This window comes from Hemiscyllium ocellatum, chromosome 12, assembly GCF_020745735.1.
Source record: "Hemiscyllium ocellatum isolate sHemOce1 chromosome 12, sHemOce1.pat.X.cur, whole genome shotgun sequence".
Classification (NCBI taxonomy): Eukaryota; Metazoa; Chordata; class Chondrichthyes; order Orectolobiformes; family Hemiscylliidae; genus Hemiscyllium; species Hemiscyllium ocellatum.
Genome location: NC_083412.1, coordinates 77,453,965 through 77,468,052, shown reverse-complemented (window position 1 = coordinate 77,468,052; position 14,088 = coordinate 77,453,965). Strand labels below are relative to the sequence as shown.

Here is a 14,088-nt window from a genome sequence, read left to right as displayed (position 1 = left end):
CAGGAACAAGATTTATTAAATCAAATCACATTTAATGATCTTGCTTACTCACTCAGTTAAAACACTAAACCTTTATAACCCCAAAGCTAGACTGTTCTAATAGTTTTCTTCCTAGCCTCTTATTTTGATCAATCTCCATTGATCCCCTTGTCCCAGTAAATCTCTTATGATTTTCTTGATTAGCTTGAAGAAATCTCATTGCTAGGTGAGAATGACAACAGTGAAGTAATGTCACTGAAGTAGTAATCCAGAGCTTCAGGGTGATTCTCTGGAGATATGGGTTCAAATCCCACTATGACAGCTGATGGAATTTAGATTCAATTAATAAATAGTTAATTGAAAACTGAAAGCTAGGTGTCAATAATTTCCATTTGCGGAAGGAAATCTATTGCCTTTATCAGGTCATTGTCATAGAGATGTACAGAACGAAAACAGACTCTTCTGTCCAAGTTGTCCATGCTGACCAGATATCCTAACCTAATCTAGTCTCATTTGCCAGCACTTGGCCCATATCCATCTAAACCCTTCCTATTCATAAACCCATCAGATGCCTTTTAGATGTTGTAATTATACTAGCCTCCACCACTTCCTCCGGCAGCTCGCTCCATATGCACATCATCCTCTGCTGAAAAAGGTGCCTGTTTTATAACTTTCCCCTCTCACCCTAAATCTATGCCTTCTAGTTCTGGACTCCACCACCCCAGGAAAAAGACTCTGTATATTCATCCTATCCACACCGTTCATGACTTTGTAAACCTCTATAAGGTCACTTGGCCTTCATGTGACTCCAAACTCAGTGCAATGTGGTTGCGTTGTAACGGTCCTCTAAAATGGCCTAGCAAACTACTCATTTGGAATAGATAGGGAATTTTCTACATAGAATAGATAAGAAATGCAGGCCTTGTTAATGACACACACATCCTATAAAAGAAACTGACTGATCATTTCATGAGTGTTCAGGATGCACATGTCTCCATTGCAAATTACTTCACATTCCTTATTGACACAGGACCTCTGTTAATTTAGTGGCCTCTGGAACCCTCTAACAAATTTCTTCTGGAAAACCCATCTTTAATATTCTTTTGGTCCCTACTCAGTTTTGTTTTTCTCACCCCTGCTCCATGTTTTCATCTTTACTTCTGCAGCGTGAAGTGCGATAAGATCATTTTCTGTATCCAAGAACTGAGAAGTACTAGTTGATTTTCAAAAACTTAAATACAAGAATTACTGGCTTACCTTTTGCGCTGTACAGTATAGCTCACACTGTAATTATCTCGTTGCACATCATCCCATTTAAGCTCATACTTTAGATTATAAGCATGAATCTGTAAATTTGTAGGTATCGGTATTTCTCCAAGCACTGCCAGAAATAAAAACAAAGCAATGAATGTCAGATGCACTGAAAAACCAAAGTAAAAGAAACTCCAAATGTTTTAACCTTTCCTGGACAGTACATTTACAGTACAGAAGGAAGCCATTCAACCCATCTTCTCTGAACCGGCTCCCTAAACAGCTACACCCATTCTCCAGCTCTTTTTTTGTAGCTTTCTAAAGTCACCACTTTCAAATATATATTCAGCTCACCTTTGAAATGGCGCATGGAAACTGCCTGCACCACTCACCCAGGCAGCACATTCCAAATCCTAACAACTGTCTGAGTAAAGAAGTTTTTTTCTCATCTCATTTCTAGTTCTCTTGTTGACAATCTTGAAATTGTGTTAGTGACATATCAACAAGTGGAAACAGAATATCCTTCTTTACCTTGTCAAAATTGTCAGAATTTTTAATACCTCAGTAAAGCCACCTCTTAATCATCTCTGCTCCAAGATGAATAAGTCCAATTTCTCTAATCTTTCCTTGTATATAAAATCCCTCTTTCCTGGGATCATTCTAGTAAATCTCCTTTGCATACTCTCCAGAACATTAACATCCTTTCTTAAATAAGATATCCAGAACTGAACACAATACAACAAATGTGGCCTGACTAATGATTTGCAGAGGTGTAGCATCACTTCCTTGCTTTTACAAACTATGCCACTGTTTTAAACCCAAGGATCCTTTAAGCTTTCTGAACAACTATTTCAGTTTGCCTGGCTGCCTTCAGAGAATTATGCATGTGAACCCAAGGCTCCTTCTTCATCTGTACTTCTCTCAAAGTTATACTATCGAGTCTGTATTGTTTCTTCTACCAAAATGCATTACATCACATTTCTCTGCATTGAAATTTATCTGTCAGGCGTCTGCCCATCTGACCAATTTGTCAATGTCCCTCTGAAGTTATCTAGAGATTACAAGGAGATCTTGATCAACTGGGTCAGTAGGCTGAGGAGTGGTTGGTGGAGTTACTTAGGCTACATGCAAAGTCTTGCATTTTGGTAAAACAAACAAGGGCAGGACTTATACAACTAATCATTAAGTCCTGAGTAGTGTTAGGAGAAAGTGAGGACTCAGCTGCTGGAGATCAGAGTCAAAAACTGTGGAGCTGGAAACACAGCACGGCAGGCAGCATCTGAAGTGCAGGTGAGTCAATGTTTCAGGCACAAGCCCTTCACCAGGAACTCCTGAAGGGCTTATGCCCAAATTGACGACTCTCCTGCACCTTGGATGCTGCTTAACTTGCTGTACTTTTCCAGCACCAACTCTTGAGTAGTGCTGTAGAGTAGAGAGATCTAGAGGTTCAGGTACATAATTCTTTGAAATTTGCATCACAGATAGACAGGGTGGTTAAAAACAGGGTGGTTAAAAAGACATTTAGCATGCTTGCCTTTATTGCTCAAACTTTGATTAAAGGAGTTGGGACGTCATGTTGAGGACATGCAGGACATTGGAGGCGCCTGTTTTGGAGTACTGTGCGCCATTCTGGTCACCTCATTACAGGAAGGATATTATTGAACTGGAGAGGGCTGGGTTTGAGATATAAAAATGGACTGGAAACGCTGGGACTTTTTTCATTGGCATGGAGGAGGTTGAAGGGTGACCTTTTTAAGGTTTATAAAATCACGAGGGACATAGATAAGGTAAATTAACAAGGGTCTTTTCCTTAGGGTGGGAGAGTTCAAAGCTAGGGGGCAAATTTTTAAAGTGAGAGGAGAGAGTTCTAAAAAGGACATGAGCAGCAACTTTTTTTTTATATACAGAGTGGCTTGCGTGTGGAATGAACTGCCAGAGGAAGTGGTGGTTACAACATTTAAAAACCATTTAAAGAAGTTCATGATTAAGAAATGTTTGGAGGTATATGGGCCAAGTGCAGGCAGGTGGGACTAGTTTAGTTCGGAAACATGGTCAGCATGGACTGGTTCTACCAAGGGGTCTATTTCCATGCAACATGATTCTATGATTCTAAGTTGCTAAATGTCAGCTTCACAATTTTATTTTAGATTAGATTCCCTCCAGTGTGGAAACAGGCCCTTTGGCCTAACAAGTCCACACCGACCCTCTGAAGAGCAACCCACCCAGACCCATTTCCCTATACTTACCCTGACTAAACCAGCTAACACTATGGGGAATTTAGCATGGCCAATTCACCTAACCTGCACATCTTTGGACTGTGGGAGGAAACCAGAGCATCCAGAGGAAACCCACACAGCCACGGGAAGAACATGCAAATTCCACACAGACAGTTGCCCGAAATGGGAATTGAACCCGGGTCCTTGGTGCGGTTTCTATTCTCCTTAGCTTCATATCATCTGCAAATCTTGCTCTCAACACCCATCTCCATTTATAGAAATCATTTATGTAAATCAGAAAAAGTCAAGGGTCTAACACTGATCTCTGGGGAACATTACTTTCAACTCATCTCCAATCTGAAAAATGCCTATCTATACCAATTCTCTGTTTCCTATTTTTCATTCAACATCTAATCCATGCTGTCAAGGACACATCAACCCTAAACATTTATAATTACTAACCAACCTGGCACCATATCAAATGGTTTCAGACAATCCAAATATACAACATCCACAGCGATATCCTCATTCACTGCCTCCGTCACTTCGTCAAAGAACTCAATCAAATGGTCAGTTATGACCTGCCCTTGACAAAGCCATGTTCGCTGTCAAGTATTAACCTGTTTCACTAATGTGATTTCATATAAAACATTCATTTCCTCTTTTTCAAAACAAAAGGATCAAATCTGTAGGATTAATAGTCATAATCAATACTGATAAGACCATAAGAAACAGGAACAGGAGTAAACTGTGCAGCCCCTTGAGCATGTTCTTCCATTCAATTGGACCAGAATTGATCTGACGGTCCTCATGACCACTTTCCTGTATTTCCCATAAACCTTGATTCTCCTACTGATCAAGAATCTATCCATTTTTCTTAGCTCTCTGTGGCAGAGAGTTCCACAAACTTGCAATCCTCAGAAGAAATTCTTCATCTCAGTCACTGAATTAAGAGCTGCCAATTTAAGACAATGCCCTCTGGTTGTAGACTGAGCCACGATGGGAAACATCCTCTCAGCATTTATCCTGCCAAGCCCTTTAAGAATCCAAATGTTACAGTGAGATCATAATTCATTCTTCTAAAGAGTACAGTCCAAATCTGTTTAGCCTTTGCTTAAAAGAATCCCTCCACACTAGGAACGATCCTTTTCTGAACTACCTCCAACAAAATAATATATTTTCTTAAATAAGTGGTCCAAAATTGTTCACAATATCTTAAATGCGGTTTCATTTTGTACAGTTGCAGTAAGACTTCTTCACTCTTCTACTCCAACCCCCTTCAGGGACCAACATTCCATGAACCTTCCTGATTACCTACAGCATGTATGATAACTTTCTGTATTTCAAGTACACCCATGTCCTTTCGTGTTGAGGTTTTCTAAATTTAAATATTATTTGCTTAAAGTGAAGAATTCACCCCTGCCTCCTAGTTCTTGAGTTTCCAATGATTGGTATAGGGACAATGTCCACACAAAAAGTCTCAGGCTGGTACTGATGAAGCATCTTGAAACACTGCAGTCTTTATTCATCGGTAAGTGTTAAATGGAGGGCAAGCATTCTTCTGTGCCTGATAGGGTAGTGGAGGTACAAATGAGGGAAGTCAACCTCAAGTTATTCTTGCAGACTTACAACAGTAGAGGGTCACTGGACCCAAAACATTAACAGGTGCAGCCAGATCTGCTGAGCTTTTCCAAAAAAAGTTCTGTCTTTGTTTCTGATGCCATATATGCTTGCACTTTTAAAACCAAACTTAAAAGGACGAAATTTGGACATTAACTTTTACACGGCTAACATTTTCAGGGAATGGATATGCATTCATGATTTGGGCCAAAATGAATGGATAAGGTCACCTCTCATGGCAAGGAACCCAAAATATTGCCAAATTAATTTAAATAGTATTTAATAGTATTCGTGGGTGGCACAGTGGCTCAGTGATTAGCACTGTGGCCTCATAGCGCCAGGGACCCAGGTTCAATCCCTGCCTCGGATGACTGTGTGTGGAGTTTGCACATTCTCCCAGTGTGTGGGGGTTTCCTCCGGGTGCTCCTGTTTCCTCCCAAAATCTAAAGATGTGCAGGTTAGGTGAATTGGCCATGCTAAATTGCTCACAGTGTTAGGTGTATTAGTCAGGGGTAAATATGGGGAATGGGTCTGGGTGGATTACTCTTTGGAGGATCGGTGTGGACTTGTTGGGCCAAAGGGCCTGTTTCCATACTGTAGGGAATCTAATCTAATCCTAACCCAATATGAAAATAGAGCAGTGGCTCATTTCATAAACCCCTCAAACCCAATGCACGACACACACTCCTGAGGAATACTGCAGAAAAAAAAAACTAGCCTGAAATTGCATTTCCATTGCATTTCACAAAAATATTGTTCATTCCTCCAGGCAACTATTTCAGTGGAATCAACAAATCCACCATCCACTCTTGCACAGCGCTAGGTTCCCCTTGTTAAAAACAGAATCAACACTTACTTTAATTATCTCTTTGTAACTTTTATTTTTTGTTGTTGTTACTCACATTGAGAAGCATTTGTTAATTTCGCCCTTAACTTTGCATCTGCAGTCCAGCTATTGCGAGCAATGGCTTCTTTCCTTCCAATCTCAAATAATGTTTGGCCTTGACTTTCTTTTCGCTTTGACCACCAAATACCTAGCATTCACAAATCATGTAATTGACTTGTACAGGATCAACTTTTACACGAGTACATAGTTTTATTGTTATTGTTACCACAAACCTCTGCACCGTGTCTGAATTTTGACCACAGCTGGCTCACACTCAGAGCAGAATATAAGCAAAATATTACATTGATCAGTGCCTGATGTTGTATTACTCCATTTTCGCAATGCACCCATTAGAACAAAACTAGATTAAGTGAACACATTGTTACCAATCCTAAATATATAACCAAGTTCCTATTGCAGATTATCATGGATGAACTGATCAAGTTAATTATTTGGGTAAAAGAATGGAAAAAAAGACATTCTGCTTCCTGAAACTTATCAGCCATGACTGAATGATAGAGCAGACTCAGTGAGCTAAATGGCATGATTTGGCTTCTATATCTCCTAACCATACTATCTGCTGGGACAAATGATAGCTTGGGAATGGAACTCAAATTAGTGTACAAAGAGGCTAAATAGATTAGTCTTTACACGAAATTGTTGTTTGGTATGTTTGCCTTTATTGGTCAGTGCATTGAGTATAGGAGTTGGGAGGTTGTGTAACAGCTGAATAGGACATTGGCTAGGCCACTTTTGGAGTAAGTATTGTGTGCAATTCTGGTCTCCTTCCTATAGGAAGGATGTTGTGTAATTTGAAAAGGTTCAGAAAAGATTTACAAGGATACTGCCAGGGTTGAAGGGTTTGAGCTATCGGAGGAGGCTGAATAGGCTGGGGCTATTTTCCCTGGAGTGTTGGAGGCTGAGGAGTGACCTCAGAAGTTTATGAAATGGAAGTGGTCATGGATAGGGTGAATAGGCAGGGTCTTTTCTCTTTGATGGGGGAATCAAAACTAGAGGGCATAAGTGTAAGGTGTGAGGGGAAAGATATAAAAGGGACATACGGGACAACTTTTCCATATAGAGGGTGGTACGTGGAATGAGGTGCCAGAGGAAGTGCTGGAGGCTGGGACAATTACAACTTTTAAAAGGCATCTGGATGGGTACATGAATAGGAAAGATTTAGAGGGATATGGGCCAAATATTGGCAAATGGGACTAGGTTTACATAGGACATCTGGTCAGCATGGACGAGTTGGAACAAAGGCTCTGTTTCCGTGCTGTATATCTTTATGACTAAATCATGGTTCTTTGGGCACGGAAGTGAAAACAAGTTCTGTAGAATGTCAGTAATGAAAGTAATCTTTGGCTGATTTACGTAAGAGAAAAGATTAGTAGGCAGTGTAGTGAGATGTTTCTTGCAAGACTTCTCTATACAAATATCCTAATGGGCGATGGGGAAAGCAGACAATTGGAGCAGACAGTGGAGGCGAGGTGCTTGCAATTTCATTAGTAAGAGAAATATAGTTTCATTTTTACCAATTACTTCTTCAAAAAGAATTTAACTCAGAACTCCCACCTCTGAATGTCAGAAAACAAGACAAAATGCTAAACTCAGCATTACAAGCAGACTGAACAAAACCTTATCATTTTTAACTGGTGCTATTCATAACAAATTTCAACTAGAAGCCTCAATGACTAGTAATGAATGACAAGTAGTAATTGGAGCTGTTCTGATTCCACAGAAATGAAGCTTTTAGCTATAAGTTAGCAGTAGAAGCTTTATTATCAACATCTCTTTACAGCAGATATTATTTTTAAGGAAACATATCACTCATTAAACGGTGTATGGTATGGGAAGCCCAAATTTTGTTACATAGGAGTCAAAAGTTCAGCTCTCTAAACCAGTTCAGTTCACTGATAGTTCATAATTGAAAAATTACTTGATTGCAGAAATCAAAGCACACCGCAAAGCTGTTTAAGTACATAAAATGTTGGAAAAACATGAAAAATAATACACACTCATTCAAAATTGCAAGATCAACATGGATGAAGGGTTTTACAGAAAATCACTACTTTTCAGATCAACATATTGTACACAGCCAAATTCTTCTCTTTTCAATTCAATTTACTGGTGAACAACCTTCTCCATCAAATTCCATTTGTTTCTCTGCAATGGTGATAGGTAGATTTTCTAACCGTAACATGGTTAGGAGATATAGAAGCCGAATCATACCATTCAACTCACTGAGTCTGCTCCACCATTTGATCATGGTTGATATATTTCTCAACCTCAACTCCTGCCTTCTTCCCGTAACCCTTATCCCCTTACTAATCATGCACCTGTCTACTTCTGTGTTAAATACACAGAATGATTTGGTCTCCACAACCTTCTGTGGCAATGAGTTCTACAGATTAGCCACCATCTGGCTGAAGAAATTCCCTTTTTTTTTGATTCTAAAGGGTCATTCCTTCACGAGGCTGTAGTCTCACGGGTGCTAGTCTCTCCTATTAATTTTCCTGAAGAAGGGCTCATGCCCGAAACGTCGATTCTCCTGCTCCTTGGATACTGCCTGACCTGCTGCACTTTTCCAGCAACACATTTTCAGCTCTGATCTCCAGCGTCTGCAGACCTCACTTTCTCCTACTAGTGGAAACATCTTCTCCCTCTTCACTCTGTCCAGGCCTCTCAGTATTCTACAAGTTTCAATGAAATTCCCTTCATCCATCTAAACAGTCCTACAGTCCACAACCGCTCCTCATATGACAAGCCCTTTATCCCCAGGTTCATCATTGTAAACTGCCTCTGGAACTTCTCCAGTGCCACCACATTCTTACTTAGATACAGGGCACAAAATTGATCACAATATTTCAAATGCAGTCTGACCATAGCCTTATAGAGCCTCAACAGGATATCTCTGCTCCTGTACATTAACTCTCTTGAAATGAATGCAAACAGTGCTGCACGGTGGCACAGTTCACCGGGGGGCACGGTGGCACAGTGGTTAGCACTGCTGCCTCACAGCACCAGGGACCTGGGTTCAATTCCCACCTCAAGGGACTGACTGTGTGGAGTTTGCACGTTCTCCCCGTGTCTGCGTGGGTTTCCTCCGGTTTCCTCCCACAGTCCAAAGATGTGCAGGTCAGGTGAATTGGCCATGCTAAATTGCCCGTAGTGTTAGGTAAGGGGTATATGTAGGGGTATGGGTGGGTTGCGCTTCGGCAGGTCGGTGTGGACTTGTTGGGCCGAAGGGCCTGTTTCCACACTGTAAGTAATCTAATCTAATCTTAATCATGAGTCCTTTTGCCTTCTTGACTGCCAAATGAATTTTCACATTAACCTGAAAAAGGACTCCAAAGTCTCTTTGCACTTCAGATTTATAGAGTCATAGAGTCACACAGCACGGAATCTCATCTGCGCCAACCAGATATTCCAAAGTGATGTAATTCCATTTGCCACCATTTGGCCCATCTCTCTTTAAACTCTTCCTACTCAAATATCTATCCAGATGTCTTTTAATTGTTACAATTGCAACCGCCTCCACCACTTCCTCTGGCAGTTCATTCCATACATACACTACCCTCTGCATGAAAAACCTATCCCTCAGATCCTTTTCAAGTCTTTCCCATCTCACCTTAAATCTATGCCTCAAGTTTGGACATCACCACCCTGGAAAAAGACCTTGGCAATTCATCCTATCCATGCGCTGCATGATTTTAATAAATTTCTATAAGGCCATCCTTCAGTCTCTGAAATTTTTAGGGGACAAACGCCTCAGGCTATTTAGCACCTCCTTATAACTCAAAACTTCCAGTCCTGACAATATCCGTGAAAACTTTTCTGTGCTCTCTCAAGCCTACTAACATCCTTCCTATGGAAGGATGATCAGAATTGTGCACAGCATTCTAAAAGTCTCACCAATGTCACGTACAGACACAGCATGCTGTCCCAACTCCTACACTCAAGGTTTTGACAATGAAGGCAAATGTGCCAAATGCCTTCTTAACCATCTTTCCCACCTGCAACTCCACTTTCAAGAAATTATGCACCTGCATCCCGAGGTCTCTTTGTTCGGCAACACTCCTGGTGGCCCTTCCATTAACTGTATAACTCCTGTCTGGGTTTGCATTACCAAAGTGCAACACCTCACATTTATCTAAAATTAAAATCTATCTGCCACTCCTTGGCTGATTGGTGCATCTCATTTCTGAGATAATCTTCTTCACTGTCCACTAAACCACTCATTTTGGTGTAATCTGCAAACTTACTAACTATGCTTCCTATATTCACATCCAAATCATTTATGTAAATAATGAAAAACAGTGGACTCAGCACCGATCCTTGTGGCACACCGATAATCACAAGCGTCCAGTCCAAAACACAACCATCTCCCACCACCTTTGGACTCCTACCTTCAAGTCGATTTTATATTTAATTGGCTAGCTCCCACAGATCTCATGTGATCTAATCTTACTAACCAGTCTACTGTGCAGAATCTTGTTGAATGCTTTGCTGAAGTCCATATTGACAATGTCTACCATTCTGCTTTTATCAATCATCTTTGTTGCCTCTTCAAAAAACTCAAGTTAGTGAAACACGATATCCCATGCACAAAGCCACATTGACAATCCCCAATCAGTCCTTGCCTTTCCAACTGCATGTAAATCCTGTCCCTCCAACAACTTACCTACCACTGCCTTTGGGCTCATTGTCTATATTTCCTTGTTTTTTTCCTTAGTCTTTCTTAAACAATGCATCACATTAGCCAACCTTCAGACTTCTAGCATTTTACCCGTGGTTGTTGATGATACAAATATCTAGGTGGCCCAGCAATCTTCCTTCAATGGCTTTCTCCATTCAGAAAATAGTCTACTCTCATATTCTTCTTACCCAAGTGACTTTACACTTTCTCAGGTGGTATTCCATCTACCACTTTTATGTCCAATCTCCTGGACTGTCCAGGTTTTTCTGCAGTCTCTTTATTTCCTCAATACGACCTGCCCCCCTCCTTACCTTTGTGTCCTCTGCAAACTTAGCAACAATGCCCTCAGTTCCTTCGCCCAGATGACTACTGTTTAACATGAATAGTTCTGGTCTCAATACTGACTTCTGTATAACTCCATTAGTCACCGGCTGCCATTCTGAAACAGATCCTTTTATCTTCACTCGGTGCCTTCTGACAATCAGCCCATCCTCTAATCGTGCTAGTACCTGGCCCCTAACACCATTGACTCTTATCTTATTTCAGAACCTCCTACATGGCACCCTGTCAAAGGCATGCTGGAAATCCAAATAGATCATGTACATTGGCTCGGCTTTATCTAAACTGCTTGTTACTTATTTGAAGAATTCTAACACTAAGATCCCTGCTAATAAACTGCATAAGAACTCAGTATTACCAAATGTATTAAAACGAGATAAATCAAGCAATTGCAGGACTATGTTATTTTAATTAAATCACAAGTGATGGGCTAGTGGGCAGATAAGAATGAGCAAGATTATTTGGCCCTACTTAACATCTATAAACAATACTTTTTATAATACCAAAGCTTTTGTCCTTATCACTCTTCCTGAATGTTGCTTCCATTTGCAAAAACTTCTAATAATTTAATTTGTCTTTTACACTAGTTTGAACTCATGCTACTTTCCCTGGGGCATCAGAAGTTGAGGGGTGACCTCATAGAAGTTTATAAAATCAAGAGGGACATGGATAGAGTGAATAGCCAAAGATTTTCCTCCAGGATAGGGGAATCCAAAACTAAAGGTCATAGGGTTAAGGTGAGAGGGGAAAGATTTAAAAGGGACCCAATGGGTAACTTTTTCCAAGTAGAGATGGTGCTGTGTTTGTATGGAATGAGCTGCCAGAAGTAGAGGAGGAGGCTGGTACAATTGCAACATTTAAAAGGCATTTGGATGGGTCCATGAATAAGAAGGCTTTACAGGGATATGGACCAAAAGCTGGCAAATGGGACTAGATTAATTTAGGTATCTGGTCAGCATGGAGAAGTTGTACTGAAGGGTCTGTTTCCATGCTGTACAGCTCTGTGACTCTATGACTGTGTGTGCTGTTGTCTTACGGTCACATCTTTTCCACTGTGATTTATTGTATATCTTTAAACACCTACTTCCAAAGCTGAAAAACTGAAGTTCCACTTCTAATAAGTCTACAGTTAAGATTCTATTGGTTTCCTTATGTAAAAGTAAAAAAGCAGAATAATATTCCATAATTCAAGCCCACCTTTCTGTACCTTGTTCTCTATTATGGGCATATGGATGAAAATTCATTGATTGATCTGCTGTGATGGATCACACTGTCAACTAAATTCTTGAGCTCTTTCAACATCATTCACATAGTGCTTACAACAGTCGCCCTACTTTATGTGCCCTAATTAAACTTCACAATCATTTTAACAGATATTTTTGAAAATTTATTTCATAAGGTTTCAAACTTTTAACCTTGGAGTGCTAGCACATGCCTTAAGATTAGAGTTATGAAGCTGTGTGAAGGTTTTAGTACTTTTCCTTTGTCTCAATTCTCTACCTCTGACTTTTCTGTGTCTCTTTCACATGCCAGAGTTGACTCCTGAATTCACTATAATTTACTTTCTCTTTGTTCTTGGTTCTGTTTCGATCCTTAAATCTCATTGGTAAATCTATAGATCCCACGCTTTCATTACATTATTGTCAGCTTACACTTTAACTTCCAGATAAAACTCATGAAGAGGAAAACATCTAATGGCATATACCTCAAGGTACCATACCCCATGAAAATCAGGGTCAATATTGCAAAGAGGAATGAAGATAGGCCAAATAGTTTCCCGAATTTTTATCTGTTTACTGACACTTCTGTATCACTTTTAGTTCAAGCAAACTTAGTTCTGCATTTGTCACGCTCTTTTGTGGGTTACTCTTCCACACTATAGGAATTCTATGAAATGAAAAAAAATCTGGTTACCATGTCCTTTCTTCTACACTGACACACTCAATGCATAATTAAATGAATCATCAGATTACTGACAGCACTCTTAGAACAGATGGAAATACTGTAGGCGAGAGAACAGAAACCTTGGCCGAGCAATCATTTCCAAACAAGTGTCGCAAATGCAAAATTTACAAGAAACACTAGCAAGTACTGGAAATCTGAAATCAAATTAAAAAACACAGGCTGGAAAAGCTCATCAGGTCTATCTGATGAAGGAGCAGCCCCACCCCAAATGCTAGTACTTCCAAATAAACCTGTTGGACTATAACCTGGTGTTGTGTGATTTTTATTTCTAAATCCATGACGCGGTGGTGAAGAACCTTACATGTTCCGTCTTTATGCAAGTGGGTGTTCAATACTCTCAAGTCCAAACAAAATAAAAGTGAAGTTAAAAATCACACAACATCAGGTTATAGTCCAACAGGTTTAATTGGAAGCACTAGCTTTCGGTGCGTCGCTCCTTCATCAGGTGGTTGTAGCGTCGCTCTGAAAGCTAGTGTGCTCCCAATTAAACCTGTTGGACTATAACCGGGTGTTGTGTGATTTTTTTTAAACTTTGTACACCCCAGCCCAACACTGGCATCTCCAAATAAAAATGAAACCGCGTTCTATTTAGCAGTTGACCACAAAATGTTAAATAACAATAGTCAATTTAGTGAAAGATAAAGACGGGGGCCCTTCACTTAAACTTTCAGTGATGAAAGCGCATCATTTGATCCCAGTAGAAGTTGGGATGGGCCGCGTCTACTGTCCCAAAGGTGAAAGCTGAAGGAAAAGCCGGGTCTTACCTTGGAGTGTAGACATTGTCAGGATGAAGGCCACAGCCACAGCCATACTATACTACTCAGCTCTTACACCCCTCGCTCGTCCCCCACTCTCTACAAACTGTCATCCAGCTTCCATGTGATTTACAGGAAACATTGTACCGCAGCCTGACTTCACTGCGGAGGATGCGTCACCAGCCCCGCCCCGCCCCGCCCCACTGGGCCGGCTGACAGATAGCGCCGCCCACACTCCCACTCACATTGCCCCCAGCGGCCCGGCAGACTCACTGCGCCATTGACACTGACGGAGCCGGGCACAAAGTCATGAAGGAACTCCGAACTAGAATCAGTGTGAATGCACAGAGTGTAGATAAACAGGGTTTTTCGGAGTTA

General features: G+C 40.7%; 1 protein-coding gene across 3 annotated transcripts in view; it reads right to left on the bottom strand.

The window, feature by feature from the left end:
- Positions 1-13,868, bottom strand: part of LOC132821147 (interferon alpha/beta receptor 1a-like) — a 38,743-nt gene extending 24,875 nt beyond the window's left edge. For 2 of the 3 annotated variants that reach the window (XM_060833739.1, XM_060833740.1), the window contains exons 1-3: positions 13,720-13,868; positions 5,969-6,100; positions 1,237-1,360 (exon numbers count right to left, since the gene is read on the bottom strand). In XM_060833739.1, coding sequence (XP_060689722.1) covers positions 1,237-1,360; positions 5,969-6,100; positions 13,720-13,765 — 302 coding nt within the window. In that variant the 5' untranslated portion in view covers positions 13,766-13,868. The remainder of the gene's footprint in view (positions 1-1,236; positions 1,361-5,968; positions 6,101-13,719) is intronic. The other variant, XM_060833741.1, reaches the window with a different exon arrangement.
- Between the last annotated feature and the right edge of the window lie 220 nt (positions 13,869-14,088).